Source organism: Alexandromys fortis, unplaced genomic scaffold, assembly GCF_014885135.2.
Source record: "Alexandromys fortis isolate MF-2015 unplaced genomic scaffold, M_Fortis_MF-2015_v1.1 scaffold_256, whole genome shotgun sequence".
In the NCBI taxonomy this organism is placed as follows: Eukaryota; Metazoa; Chordata; class Mammalia; order Rodentia; family Cricetidae; genus Alexandromys; species Alexandromys fortis.
The window spans coordinates 1,178,494-1,191,445 of NW_026068135.1; the positions used below are offsets into that span (position 1 = coordinate 1,178,494).

Consider the following 12,952-nt stretch of genomic DNA (forward strand, 5'->3'; position numbering starts at 1 on the left):
TGACCACTCAAAATGTACTGGGGCCAAGAGGGGGAATGTGCCCCAGTTGAGAACCAATGCTCTAGTCAAATAGTGTCATCCTTCATCACTCCATTATCTTTTCCACCTTATTGAATGGAAGCTCTAATATCACAAAGCTGTTGCTGTTTCCTTTTCGCTTTGACCACTGGTATCTCGGTAATTTGGATTTCCCTACCTCCCACATTAGAATACAGGCCTATTAGAAGCAGGGTCTGGATCTTCTACTTTGTTGAAAGGGTGAGCTTCCATTTCTTTCCAGTATGAGTGATCACAATTCCTCATATAAGTTTCCATAGTAGGGTTTTTTTCTTTTTATGGATGTCTACTTTGGTAGTTCTAACTAGTTAACAATTATCAGCAAAGTATACCACATTATACAACTTAATGCTAAATGTAGAATTGATATTTAGATACCCCATGAACAGGATCATTATATAGTCACAGTTGAGGAAAGATGTGTGTGTGTGTGTGTGTGTGTTATTCATCCTCTAGAGCAACTTGATTATAGAATAAAATGAATAAAAAGACTCATTTTTGCTGAAATGACCAGTCAAAGGGGGCAGATTCCATAATTTCTCTGTCTAAGGACCAACATAATTATAAAACTATGACAGCATCAGCAGCTCATCAAAATGATGTGAATTTGCCTTGGAAGAAACCTTTGGGCATAATCCTTGAGGACAATTACAAGTTAAAAGCAAATGTAATTAGCAACTGGTAGAAAATTTCTATACAAAGGATGCTGATGAAAATGGTGCAGTGTCTACCAGGAAGAAGGTGTCTCTCTACTTCAACATGTTAATCAATATTTTAGAAAGATAAAAGAAAGGAAACTATTCACAACATCAGAACTCTTGAAGGCAAAACACTTTATCGAAAGCAGAACTAAGATCCTTACTATCCACAATGGGATAGTGATTGGCTGAGAGATCTTGCAAAGCAAGGACTTTACAACATTTGTTAGGTTTTTGTTAAACATAGTGCTGTCTGATATTTGTGCTAAGAACTGAACTAGGGTCTTTGGAAGAGTAGTGAGCTCTTAACCACTGAGCATCTCTCCAGCCCCAAAGGAGGTATACTCTTTCGACTCATCAGTCTTTTCTTCACTATTCTACCCTGTGATGTCTTGAACAAGTCTATACAGCCTCACTGAACTGTGCTGTGACTTTCAAGATAACAATTTGGTGCTGCTGTTGACAGATGATGAAGGGATGGAAGAATCACAGGAGAATCAAAAATAGTTCATAACTGAATTTCTGTTATGTGTTTAAAAATATGCAGTCTTAGATTGGGAATTAAATGTCTGTTCTTTTTAAGACAATGTTAGTTTTGGTATTCATTACCTTCAGCTCAATACAATTCATAAGTATTAGAGGCAAAAATATATCCCAATATAATTTCTAATTGTTACAGGTAAAAATATATCCCTCAAAAACATATGCTGAAGTGTTAAGCTCAATTATCCACAAACAATCTTTATTTTAAACTATGGTTTTGAAAGAAAAAAAGTCAAGTTAGGGTGAAATTGGAGTGAATTAGTGGGGCCTTTAAACAGTATGACTGGTGTCCTTATGAAAAGAAAAGAGACAATTGACATGTAGAGTGAAGGTGATTGTTTTGCAAAAGAAGCAGAGATTAGAATAAAATATGTACAGAGCCAACGGACATCAAAAGTTAGCAAATGCTAGAAGAGGAAAGTTTAGGAGAATGGCTGTGATGACACTCATACTTTATACAGGACATCTAGCATGATGAGGTAATACATTTCTGAGATTTCTATTTTGTGGTACCAGGAATTGCCAACCCATGATCTTGCATTTGCTAAGCAAGCATTCTACCCAATGAGTTATATACTCCTATCCCAATGTCACCCATTTTAAGCCATCTGGTTTAAGGTACTTTGTTAATACACCACCAGTTAAGAGTTATACATTGAGGTCTACTACTAATAAGCCATGAGTCCAGGAAAACATCACAGGACACGACCTACCAGTGGAAAGTTTAAGAGGGTTAATACAACCCAAACAGATGTATCTAGAAAAGGTGGCAATGGCAGGTTTATTCTTCCTGTATTGGTTCCAGCAATAGTACTTTAAATGCTGTATATTGTTTTGAACTCTTGGATACAAACTCTAAGAATGAGCATATAAGTGCTGAGTAAGGACAGGGGGATAGGTCTAGATTCATGTAATACTTCTCTTGAAAATAAGACTAGTAAGTGAGGTAAGTGTCACAACTCAGGCAACATATAAGACCTTTTTATTTAATAAAAAAAATTGAAAGTAAATCAAAATGTTCATCAACAAATGAATGGATGAACATTCCATCTGGGTTTGATTAAATATTATTTGGCTATCAAAAGCGAATGAAAATTCATACATGATATAAAAATAAACAATATGTTTAGTGAAAGAAGCCAGACACAAAGGATAACATCACCTGATTTCACGTCTATGAAATCTTCAGAATAGGCAAATGGCTGAGACTGAAAGCAGACAAGCAGTTTACTATAGTTAGTTAGGAGAAGAGGAGGATGTAGAATAGGTATAACATTTACTACTGGAGTGATAAAAGGGTTGGAATTAGACAGACATGGCAGTAATAACACATGAACATACTAAATGGAAATGTACTGTTTATCTTTTTTATTGAGCTCTACATTTTTCTCTGCTCCTTTCCCTGCCTCTCCTCTCCACTTTAACCCTCTCCCAAGGTCCCCATAGCATTGTTTATCTTTAAATGGTTAATTTTATGTTATTTTAACTTTGTCATAATAGAAAGAAAAAAATCACATTGAAAAAAAAGGTTGAGTACTCACTTGGTACTAGAAAAGCTATATAAAAAAATTCAGAAATCTTCTTGTTTAAGTTACCAAAACTACAGAACTCTAAAATGCTGGTCACAGTAAAACCTTTCTCTACTGAAACACCAATAATGCCTTGGTAACAATGTATCAGATTTCCCTATAAGCTTGAAGGTCCTCTCCTCCCTGCCTATTTCATGAATAATAGCTTAAGAGATAGCTAATATTTTCCTACATTTTTCTTACATAGGAATGAAACACTGCCCAAGTAGCTTGGCAACATTTTTATGCACTTAATTACTCATTAAAACAACAACTTGTTTAAGCATAGCCGTTTTGAGGTCATAACCATATGATGGTCTTGAATTCACAATCTCCCCTCTTCTTTGAAGAACAGAAGTTTTTTTTAATGATACTGATGGTGACAGAAAGGATTTTAGTAATTTGAAAACAAAGGGTAAATGTGAGAAACCTGAGGACTGTCCCAAAGTAGAAACGAAGGTCACGTCAATGGTTCCCTTAGAAGTAGCCTTCAAGAAAATTTAGTTAAAAAAACAACTGAATGAAGAGCTCTACTATAGTAATTCTGCCCTAGGAGCTGTTCATTCTCATCATATATTACTACCATTACCCAAGGAGATGAATTATGTAACACAGAATTTCCTGTGGTTCAGTCCCTAGCCATGTACATTGGCCATGTTAAGAAGAAAAGTACCGTGTCTTTATTAAAATACTTACCATCTAATTTAGATGAACTCAAGTTCTGTCACCAGGACAAAGGATGAAGATCTCATTATTTAGTACTATAAATATGTGTGAAACTTAACTTCTGAATTTAAAGTAAAGAAGAATCACAGTATTTTAAATAAGCAGCAACTTGTATACCATTAAATTACCATAAGGCCAAAGAAATTTTAGGGTACAGAAAATATATTTTAATGTACCCAAGAAGAGAGAAAGGATATGTCCAAAGCCCTGGGAACAAAACTGTTCGAGTTTTTATTTGCTCATTACTCAAGCAATCAAGAGTCTTAAGGAGAGACAACTGGCATATTCCAAGTCAACCTCAGAAGTGCTCAAGTCAACTACAACCCAGGACTAAGTGAAAGATTTATTAGGTGAGGAAGAGACAGGCAAATTAAACAGCTAGTGTTTTACCACAAACTTGAGCCTGTCTGAAGTTTCCACTAGCCTGGTACTAGGAATAGATTGTGATTTGTTCAATTTATAAATGGCATTTTTTTTTTGCCCATAGGTAACAATTTTATACAATCTATGTTAAACTGGTTTCTAACTTCCTAGTAGTACATGTATAAAATAATGGATTTTATTGCAACATTCTCATGCATGCTTACAATGTAATTAAATTATACAGATGCTCCCTGTTCACTCTTTGTGGTATTGTCTTAAAACCAGAGCCCATATATGGGAAATATGAAATATTTGTCTTTCTAAATTTGAATTGTTTCATTTAACATGATAATCTCCAGCTCCACAGGCTGAAGGAGCTGAATGTGCTCCCAAAGCACCACACTTCTTAAAACTTAAGATGTGCCATCACTAGGGTATATACGGTACTTCCTGCTTACCCCACCAGTCCAGAATGGCCGAGCTACTTGCGCCTCTGAGAAGGTCAACATAGCCACCAAACAAACTGAGACACTCTGCTCACAAACCCTATCCAAATGCTCAGTTTCCTGTAAGAGTCAGAGTTTGTGCTAACAGCATGGCCCATGGCCAGGAAGCTGCCATTTTGAAATCATATGGCTGCTACCACTGAATCAGTAAGACCTCTCTTAAAGGAACTGCGGCATGCCGCCTCAAGCAAAGACCATTTGGGAAAAAAAAAATGTGGTTAAAGTTTGTTTTATAGTGTCTAGAATTTCTTTTCAAGTCCTCTCTGGTTTTATGTGGATATAGTTAACCATGTTAGCGAGCCAATCTGTTGGAGAATGCTGCTCATTAGTGCCTGGCTGCCCAGCTAGCTTAGACCAGAAATAATCACACAGAAACTATATTATTTAAAATACTGCTTGGCCCATTAGCTCTAGCTTCTTACTGGCTAACTCTTACATCTTAATTTAACCCATTTCTATTAATCTCTGTATTGTCACATGACAGTGGCTTACCAGCTAAAGTTCCCAGCATCTGTCTCCGGCAGCTCCATGGCTTCTCTCTGACTCCGCCCTTCTTTTTCCCGGCATTCGCTCTAGCTTTTCCTGCCTAGTTCTGTTCTGCCCTTACCAAAGGTTCAAAGCAGTTCTTTATTCATTAATCAACAAAAGCAACACATAGACAGAAGGACCTCCGACACCATCCACATATTTTCATAACAAATTACATTATTTCATTCTTCTGTATGGCTAAATAAAACCTCATTGTTGTGAAGACATACCATATTTTCTTCATTCATCTGTTTAGAAGTAAGAAAATGTAGAACATTTATAAATTTTGCCCCCAACACTGAGCAAATTTTACAGGATATAGTAGGTGTTTAATAAAACTTTTTGAGATGAGATCTTCATAGTACAACGTCCTTAATAATGATAGTCCTGTCTCAGACTATGTTAGAATTATAAGCATGCAGTGATGTAGGATTCCCCTCTGCATTCTGTGAATGTTTTATTACCACTGGCTAATAAAGAAGCTTTTTTAGCCTATAGCAGGGCAGAATATAGCTAGGAGGAGGAGTTGGAGAGGTGCTAGCAGCGGCCAGAGGAGTAAGATGCCAGAGCATTACCAGCAAGGCATAGAGCACATAGCAACACACAGATTATTAGAAATGGGTTAATTTATATGTAAGAGCTAACCAGTAAGAAGCCCGAGCCATCAGCAAAGCAATTATAATTAAGTCTCTGAGTGGGGACCTGTGGGCAGGAGAGAAACTATTCCAACAGAACCAGATGGGACAGAAAAAGTCTTTCAGCTGTAATGCAGGACTACACCTGGTAAAAATCATTAAATAAAAGATATAGTTGAAACTCAGCATCTGAGAGCTTATAATCTCGTCTTTCTTTCCTTTTTTTTTTAAAAAAAAAAAAAGCAAACGTTTTGAGAAAGGGTATCTCTGTGTAGTCCTGGCTGGCTATCTTGGTATTTGCTCTGTAGACTAGAATGGCCTCAAACTCAAAGATCTGCCTGTCTCTTTTTCCTATGGGCTGGGATTAAAGGTATGTCACCACACCTGGTGAGATGTGTATAATCTTGTAAAACAGATACTTTGAAAAAAACTACAGAAACTAAAGTGATGCTGCTCATTGTACAGCAATTTCTCAGGTGTCTCTGAAAAGATTAATATTTTTATTCCTAGTAGAAAAGCTCAGAAACCTCATAAATATTACTTTCCAAACTCATCACTAGCAATTCAAATGAAGTACAGAAAAATGAGCTGAGTCATTCAAACCTCCTGTTAGGAAAGACTAAGGGCAGTTTCACTAAGCAGAGTGCTCTGAAACAGTGAATTCCAGAGTCATGTCTGAGCAGCCAATCTAGCAAAGCTTCTCCTGGGGATAGGTAGCTTAGTCTGTAGTAAATATCTAACTAAAATGCCATAGTTTGGGGAAGGATAGGATATAAAGTAAAAAGGAAGTCACTTTGAAATGCTTGAATACATTTCATTCATTAAAAAGGACAAAAAAGCTTAAGATAGTATATTAAACTACACCAACATTACCACAAAAGTTTATCACAAACTTAATAATTCTATAGCTACGTATTTCTTTTTCCCTTCTTTCACCATGACTTGAAGAATAAAAGACTTTCTACAAAACAATTCAATTTTCATTAAACTTAAATTGATGAGTCTCAAAGGCAAAATCAGCTCAGGAAGCAAAATGATTCTCCTAGAGCAGTGGTTCTCAACCTGTGGGTCACGAATCCTTGGGGATCACATCAAATATTCTGCATAACAGATATTACAATTCATAACAGTAGCAAAATTATGGTTATGAAGTAGCAACAAAATAATGTTATGGTTAGGGGGTCACCACAACATGAGGAACTGTATTAAAGGGTCATTTCATTAGGAAGGTTGAGACCCACTATAGAACTTACAACTAGATTAATGAGACACCCTACATCCATATACCTTTGTTCTGTTTTTATACCTGTTGATGTAAGCCTTGAGGCTGATGTAAAAATAATTCACCAGGACAGCTAATTATCACATGTTCGACATTTAAAAAAAACCTATATAATTATCAAAGTTTTAGAAAGTAAGGAAAGGAACAAAGGAAAGGAACATTTAATATTTATCCAGTTATTTAAAAATAAGTTATTGGTAATGTCCAAATGTGTAAAAGGCTGTTATACCCAGTATATTCACAAGGTATCTGTATACAGTAAAAACCTGGATAGCCATCAGGAAAGCTATGTAGCAATATAAAACACTACTATATTTACTTAGACACTTAGATAATACACCACCCTTATGAAACAATTGAGATAAAGAATAATAATCATTTAAGTGGGAAAATACTCATAAATTTTCAGTATAGAGCTATTGAAAAGTAGCCTAACAGTGAGAAGTATGGTTAAATTGCATGTAATGAATGAAGTAACTACACAAAAAAACGCTTGATAACTATAAAGCACATCTTCATTGTGACTGCAGTCAAAATTACACAAAGATATGTAAAAGAATAGAGAAATAGACAATACAACAAAATACTTTCCTAAAATCAGACCTTTTTCATAGAAAAGATTTTACATCAAAAGTTAGGGATAGAATGTTGCTTTTGTATTCACCTTCTCAGCAAAACCCCTTGCAAAAGCCTATATAAAGTTTAAAAAAATAGCACATTCTCTTTAAGTGAACTGTGTGTTAGCCCACTACAAGTTCCTATATGATTTATAGAAGCTAGTTTAAGTTTGGTCAGTAGCTTAGTAATACATAGTAATTAATCATAAGACACTTTCTGCTCCAAAGACCTGCAAACATTCTGTTCACCAGTTTGGAAACTGCTGTTGGACTGAAGGTACTCAACGGGGGCATAAGAGGCAAGGCATTTTAATTACCAGAAAGGAGTTTTCATACTCCATGTTCCACAGTTGGGAGTCACTAATGGCAGTATGCACTATCCCTCGGGTGAATATACTAAGTCTTGCTTAAGAACCAATGATCTATGCATATATTGATAAACAACTTAATGCCACAGAGGGGAGAAAGCCATTAGGAGATAGTTACCTCTTGTCTAAGTACAGCTTTCATGCAGGTCGGACAAAGAGGCCCATTTCGGGAGAAATGAAGGGGAAGACGTCGAGTGCGACTGCGACATGTCGGCTCCTCACAGATCAACCAGCACTAGAGAGAAAAGGGAGAAAAATCTGGCATTATAATCACCACTCAACACCGAAACTAATAAACCCTTCTGTTATCAAGGATTTATTCCAACCTTCCTTAGAGATTGCAGAATAGTTTGGTTAACTCACTTCTTTGGACAAGCTAATTAGATGTATGCCCCAAACTTAAAAATTAGGAAAAACATGGTTTTGGAGAGAGGGTTCAGTAGTGAGGCACGCTGACTTCTTCCAGAGACCACAGTTTTGATTCCAGTACCCACATGGGAGCTCATGACCATCTGTAAACTCCAGTTCCAGGGATCGGACACCTGCTTTTGGCTTCTTGGCACTACACACATACATGATATATTTACATACATGCAGGCAAATTATACTCCCACACATAAAAAAAATTAAATCTTAAAAAAAAACCAAGAGTGATTCCCATGAAATGTTCTCCCTTTTCTTAAGGGATATATGCCCCCCATCAAAATCTCCCAATTAAAACTACTATTATACATAAACTATAAACCAAACAGTTTTAGTTCAGACCATTATACCAAATGTATAGAAATGAGTGACTTTCCCAATAGCCTTGTTACATAAGTATGCTAGTTACCTTCTGTTTGAAAAGGGTATGACAACAGTATCATATCGTATAGGCCCTGCTATAGTGATGTAACATACTTAAAGTACTTACAAGTTCTCTTGCCATAAAAGAAATGCCTAATAAAGCTAGTGATTATGTGATTTTAAATTAAAACAGATTCTTCTACATGTGTTCTCTGGAGATATAAAACTGGCTCCTATGTTTTCCAAGACAACTTTAACCACTATTTTTCAGAGATTTGAAGTAGCCATTGTCTATTTCTCTGCCCTGTAGATTTGTCACCCCTTTTCTTCTTCAGTTACTCTCCCTGTTTTTTTTTTTTTTTAATTTTCTCATGGTGATACAATACAGTATGTCTACCATTTTGAATTAGTATTACACTTAGTATAAAATGTTATCTGTTCAATAGAAAGACAAGCTACCACATATAGAGTTGAGCAAATCTCAGAAGTTCAAATTGAGCCCTAAGGCTTGTGGGCTTTGGTGCTACTGTATTACTACAGAGGCACAGTAAAGCTGGGCCAAGCAAGGTGAGGTGCTGTGGCATGTAAGTAAGCAAGACATGTCCCCTTATCTCATAGTGTCCCTTCCTATAAGGCTCTGGGTCAGGGCATTCAGAGACATGGTAACTTTTCAACTTGAAGAATGATCAGAAGTTTGGTTAGTGGAAAAGAAAGGAAAGACAACTTTGGAAGAAAGATCCACACATGACGAAGAATAGAGGCTAGAGTCACTCTAGGGTTGAGCTAAGAAAGGATCAGTAACCTGTATAACTCCATTCCTTTTTGCTAGTTTCAGCAGCTTGTCTTACCCCTTGATAAAAGCAGTATACACATACACATGAATGTTGCTTAAGTTAGTATTCTTTAACCTTCATATCATGGCATTTCCAATTCTGAGGGATGCCCTTACTCACTGCTGTGCTGGCCCTTATTCCCCAGAATAGGCCCTTCTTCAAAGTAGCTACACACAAACTCAAAGGAAATCACCAAGAATTGGTTTTTACAGTTCCATTTATGGCTTTCAAACAAAACAAAGTGCATTTGTACAACTTACTAAAAAAAAAAAGCTATCTTTAAAAAATAGAAAATTCATCTAGTCATAATATGCTGAAAGGAAATTCACTCCTACCTTCATTCGGTAAGCTAAATTAATTTATTACTAGATCTTTGGGAGTTGTGCACTGTTTTGAATATATTCACTGCCTCCCCCCAATTCAATTTTCTATCCTTAGGGAAAAAAACCCAACCTTTTAACTATGTTTCAGTGAATCAAAGCTAACTATTTTAAATTGTAATCTGAACTTTTCAGATGGCGAATATCAAACAAATTCTTATGAAACTTCTGATATTTGCCTAAAGTTTTATTGAATATTATGGTAAACAGGCAAAGGGGTACCAAGCACAGAGTTTCAGGAAACTATAGTCTAAATAGGAAAGCATGCTCTGAAAGAATAACAGTTCTGTATAGACAAGGGATATATTTGAGACCTGAAGCTCTTTAGTTAGCTCACAGTCTTGCCAAGCAAAGCTGTAATTCACTAACTTTTAACAAAATACATTTTTTTATTTGGTAAATATGGTAAAAAACTACCTTCAATTTTTAGGTTGGTGGGGGGGGGGTTGTTCTACGTGGTCCAGGTGACGTCAAACTCATATTCTTCCTGTCTTAGTATTTAAAATAGCTAAGATCTAAGTAAGTGTCCTCACATCTAGCTGAGGATCCTATTTTGAGGCAAGAGATCATTAAGTACTGAACACAACTTGGTTATTAAATTATTATTGTTCATAACAACAACAAAAATAATAATTTTGAGACAAGTTCTGGCTACACAGTCCAGGCTGTTCCCTGAGTCCTAGGATTATAGATAGATATGATACCAAGCCCAGGAATTTGTTTTTTAATCTTTAAAATATAATGTTCAAAGTTTGTCCCTTTCAGACGTTTTCAAAACTTGATTCCATTATTGTTTCACAATTCACCAAGTGACCTGACAACCAACAAGATGTTAAGTTGTCATTTCACCTATTTTAAAAGCAAAAACCTAAGTTTATCTCTGACAGAATCACCAACTAATCGTTCTTTCAAATCATATAGAAAGCAGATAATAAATTTGTCTACACTTCCTACTAGTTATAATTAACATTAAAGAGGTCTTTCTTTCTTTGTCACCTTTCTATTCAGTGCTTGTTTGGGTTTGTCTGTACTTACTATCTGTTAATCTCCCTTTACAAATGACAACACAAACTAGTGCTATTATGCATGGAAATTAAGTATGCTGATAAACGTGTGAAGTGAACTGTCAGTGAAGAAAATAGTAGAAACCTGTAACTCTTTATACCTCATGTTTTATTTTGAAAATTAAGCTTTTGGACATGATATATTTTAAATGAAACTCTTTTATGGGAGAAACAAGCCATTTTCAATATATGATTTGCTTCAATTCAATATTGTCTAGTACATTTAGATTAAGACTTTATTCCCTCAAGAAATGTTAAGAATGGCAGGTTTTACTTCAATAAACGTTTATACTGTTAAAAATATTCCAGGACTTTGAAAAAAATTACAAGATGGGGCAAATTGTCCACTACAAGATCATCAAAGGGAATTTCGTTTGTAAAGGGCAACAGAAACAAAGCAAATGAAACCACTAGGAATACTATATGACCTTAAACTATCATTTACAATGACAAAACTAAACATTTTCATTTTCCCCCTTGGGATAATACGTACAGCTCAAGAATCTGTTGAGAAGTCAATAGAAGAAGATACCTGTTTTGAGTAATTTCCGGGGAAGTCCAATCTAAGAAAAGGGATTTTCAAGGAAACACTTTAAAACCACTGTAAGATATCTGCCATCCAAACATATCAGCTCACTACTGTGTCCTGTTGCATGCAAATTGTCACATGCAATAGGAATAAGGATACCACATTTTCAGTTGCCTGGCTTAATCATGTTTATAAATGAAAGAAGTAAAGTCAACCTGTCCAACAGGAAAACAAACATTTGTCTAAACATACAAAGCTCTATCCCCTGTTGTTTAATTTCAGCAATACTATTCTTTAAAATCATTGTGTACCAAATTGTGTCAAATACTGATCAGTTTTGACTGCTAAATTATATCTCTGAGATCTCAACTAAAATGACTTCTGTCTGCACGAGCTAAAGGGATCACTTTCCACCTGTAACTGCGGCATTCTTGAGAGTTGGACCTAAAACACCAACTGTTATTCCCTTGTGTGTATTTACAGTTTTAGGATTCATGGGTGCAGATCCCACCCAGATCTAGAAATGTGGTACATGGGGGCCTTCAAAAAGAATTCTTCAAATAAACAGAAGCAATAAAATAAAAACAAAGAGAAAGCAAAAAGGCCTGGATCTGAAATTCACAGGAAAAAATTCAAAGCAGCTCTTACCCTCCTCTTCTATCACCAGCCAGTTACCAATTTTATCCCACTAATCTTTTTCATCTACAGCCCAGTTAGCATCAAAGTTACTAAAATGCTGATCTTAAGCTGCTCTGCTGCAGTAGCCTCTGCCTTGGCTATCCTGACCCCATTCTCTCCCACACCCACTATAAAAAGGGGCCAAATGTAGTTCTCCAGGGCTCTTCATCCCATATCATCTCTTCAAAGCAAGTAACACACTCATCGGTCTCCTTTCAAATCTTTACAGCCTCATCCTGATCCCTGCTTTCACATTCCTAACAAATAATTCTTATTCCATTGGATTGCTTTTGACACTATCCTCTATCTTAACCTTGACACTGCATGGCCACATACCCTTCCTAAAATACCCATTGCTTTAATGAAAAGTCCATTCTTCTACAAAAACTTCCCAACCTACTGGGACTTCTCCCATTATCTCACTGGACAAAGAACATACACTGGTTCACATTGTCCCTTAAGCACCTTATTTTACCTTCCTTACTAGTTGGCCCCTGGAGAATAACCTTGTTAGGGTTTAGTAGTTTTCTTGCTAGTCTCTAGGGCATGGACTCTCTTTTAAGCATCATACCCTCACATGTTATTAGGTAATTTTGTGTAAGTCACCAAACCTCTCTCTGAACCTCAGTTTCCTCATCTATAAAGCAGAAACAATGCTTATCACAATTGTTTAAAGGATAAAAGCAAAACAAAACAACAACAAAACCCTAAAATAACCTCAAAAAATGTTCAGTAAATGCATTGAGGATTACTGTTAAGTTATAACTGACTATATATATAAGTATAATATA

General features: G+C 35.9%; 1 protein-coding gene across 1 annotated transcript in view; it reads right to left on the minus strand.

Moving 5' to 3' along the window:
• Nucleotides 1–12,952, minus strand: part of Pola1 (DNA polymerase alpha 1, catalytic subunit) — a 313,417-nt gene that overhangs the window by 106,921 nt on the left and 193,544 nt on the right. The window contains exon 35 of the mRNA XM_050126455.1: nucleotides 8,010–8,126. Coding sequence (XP_049982412.1) covers nucleotides 8,010–8,126 — 117 coding nt within the window. The remainder of the gene's footprint in view (nucleotides 1–8,009; nucleotides 8,127–12,952) is intronic.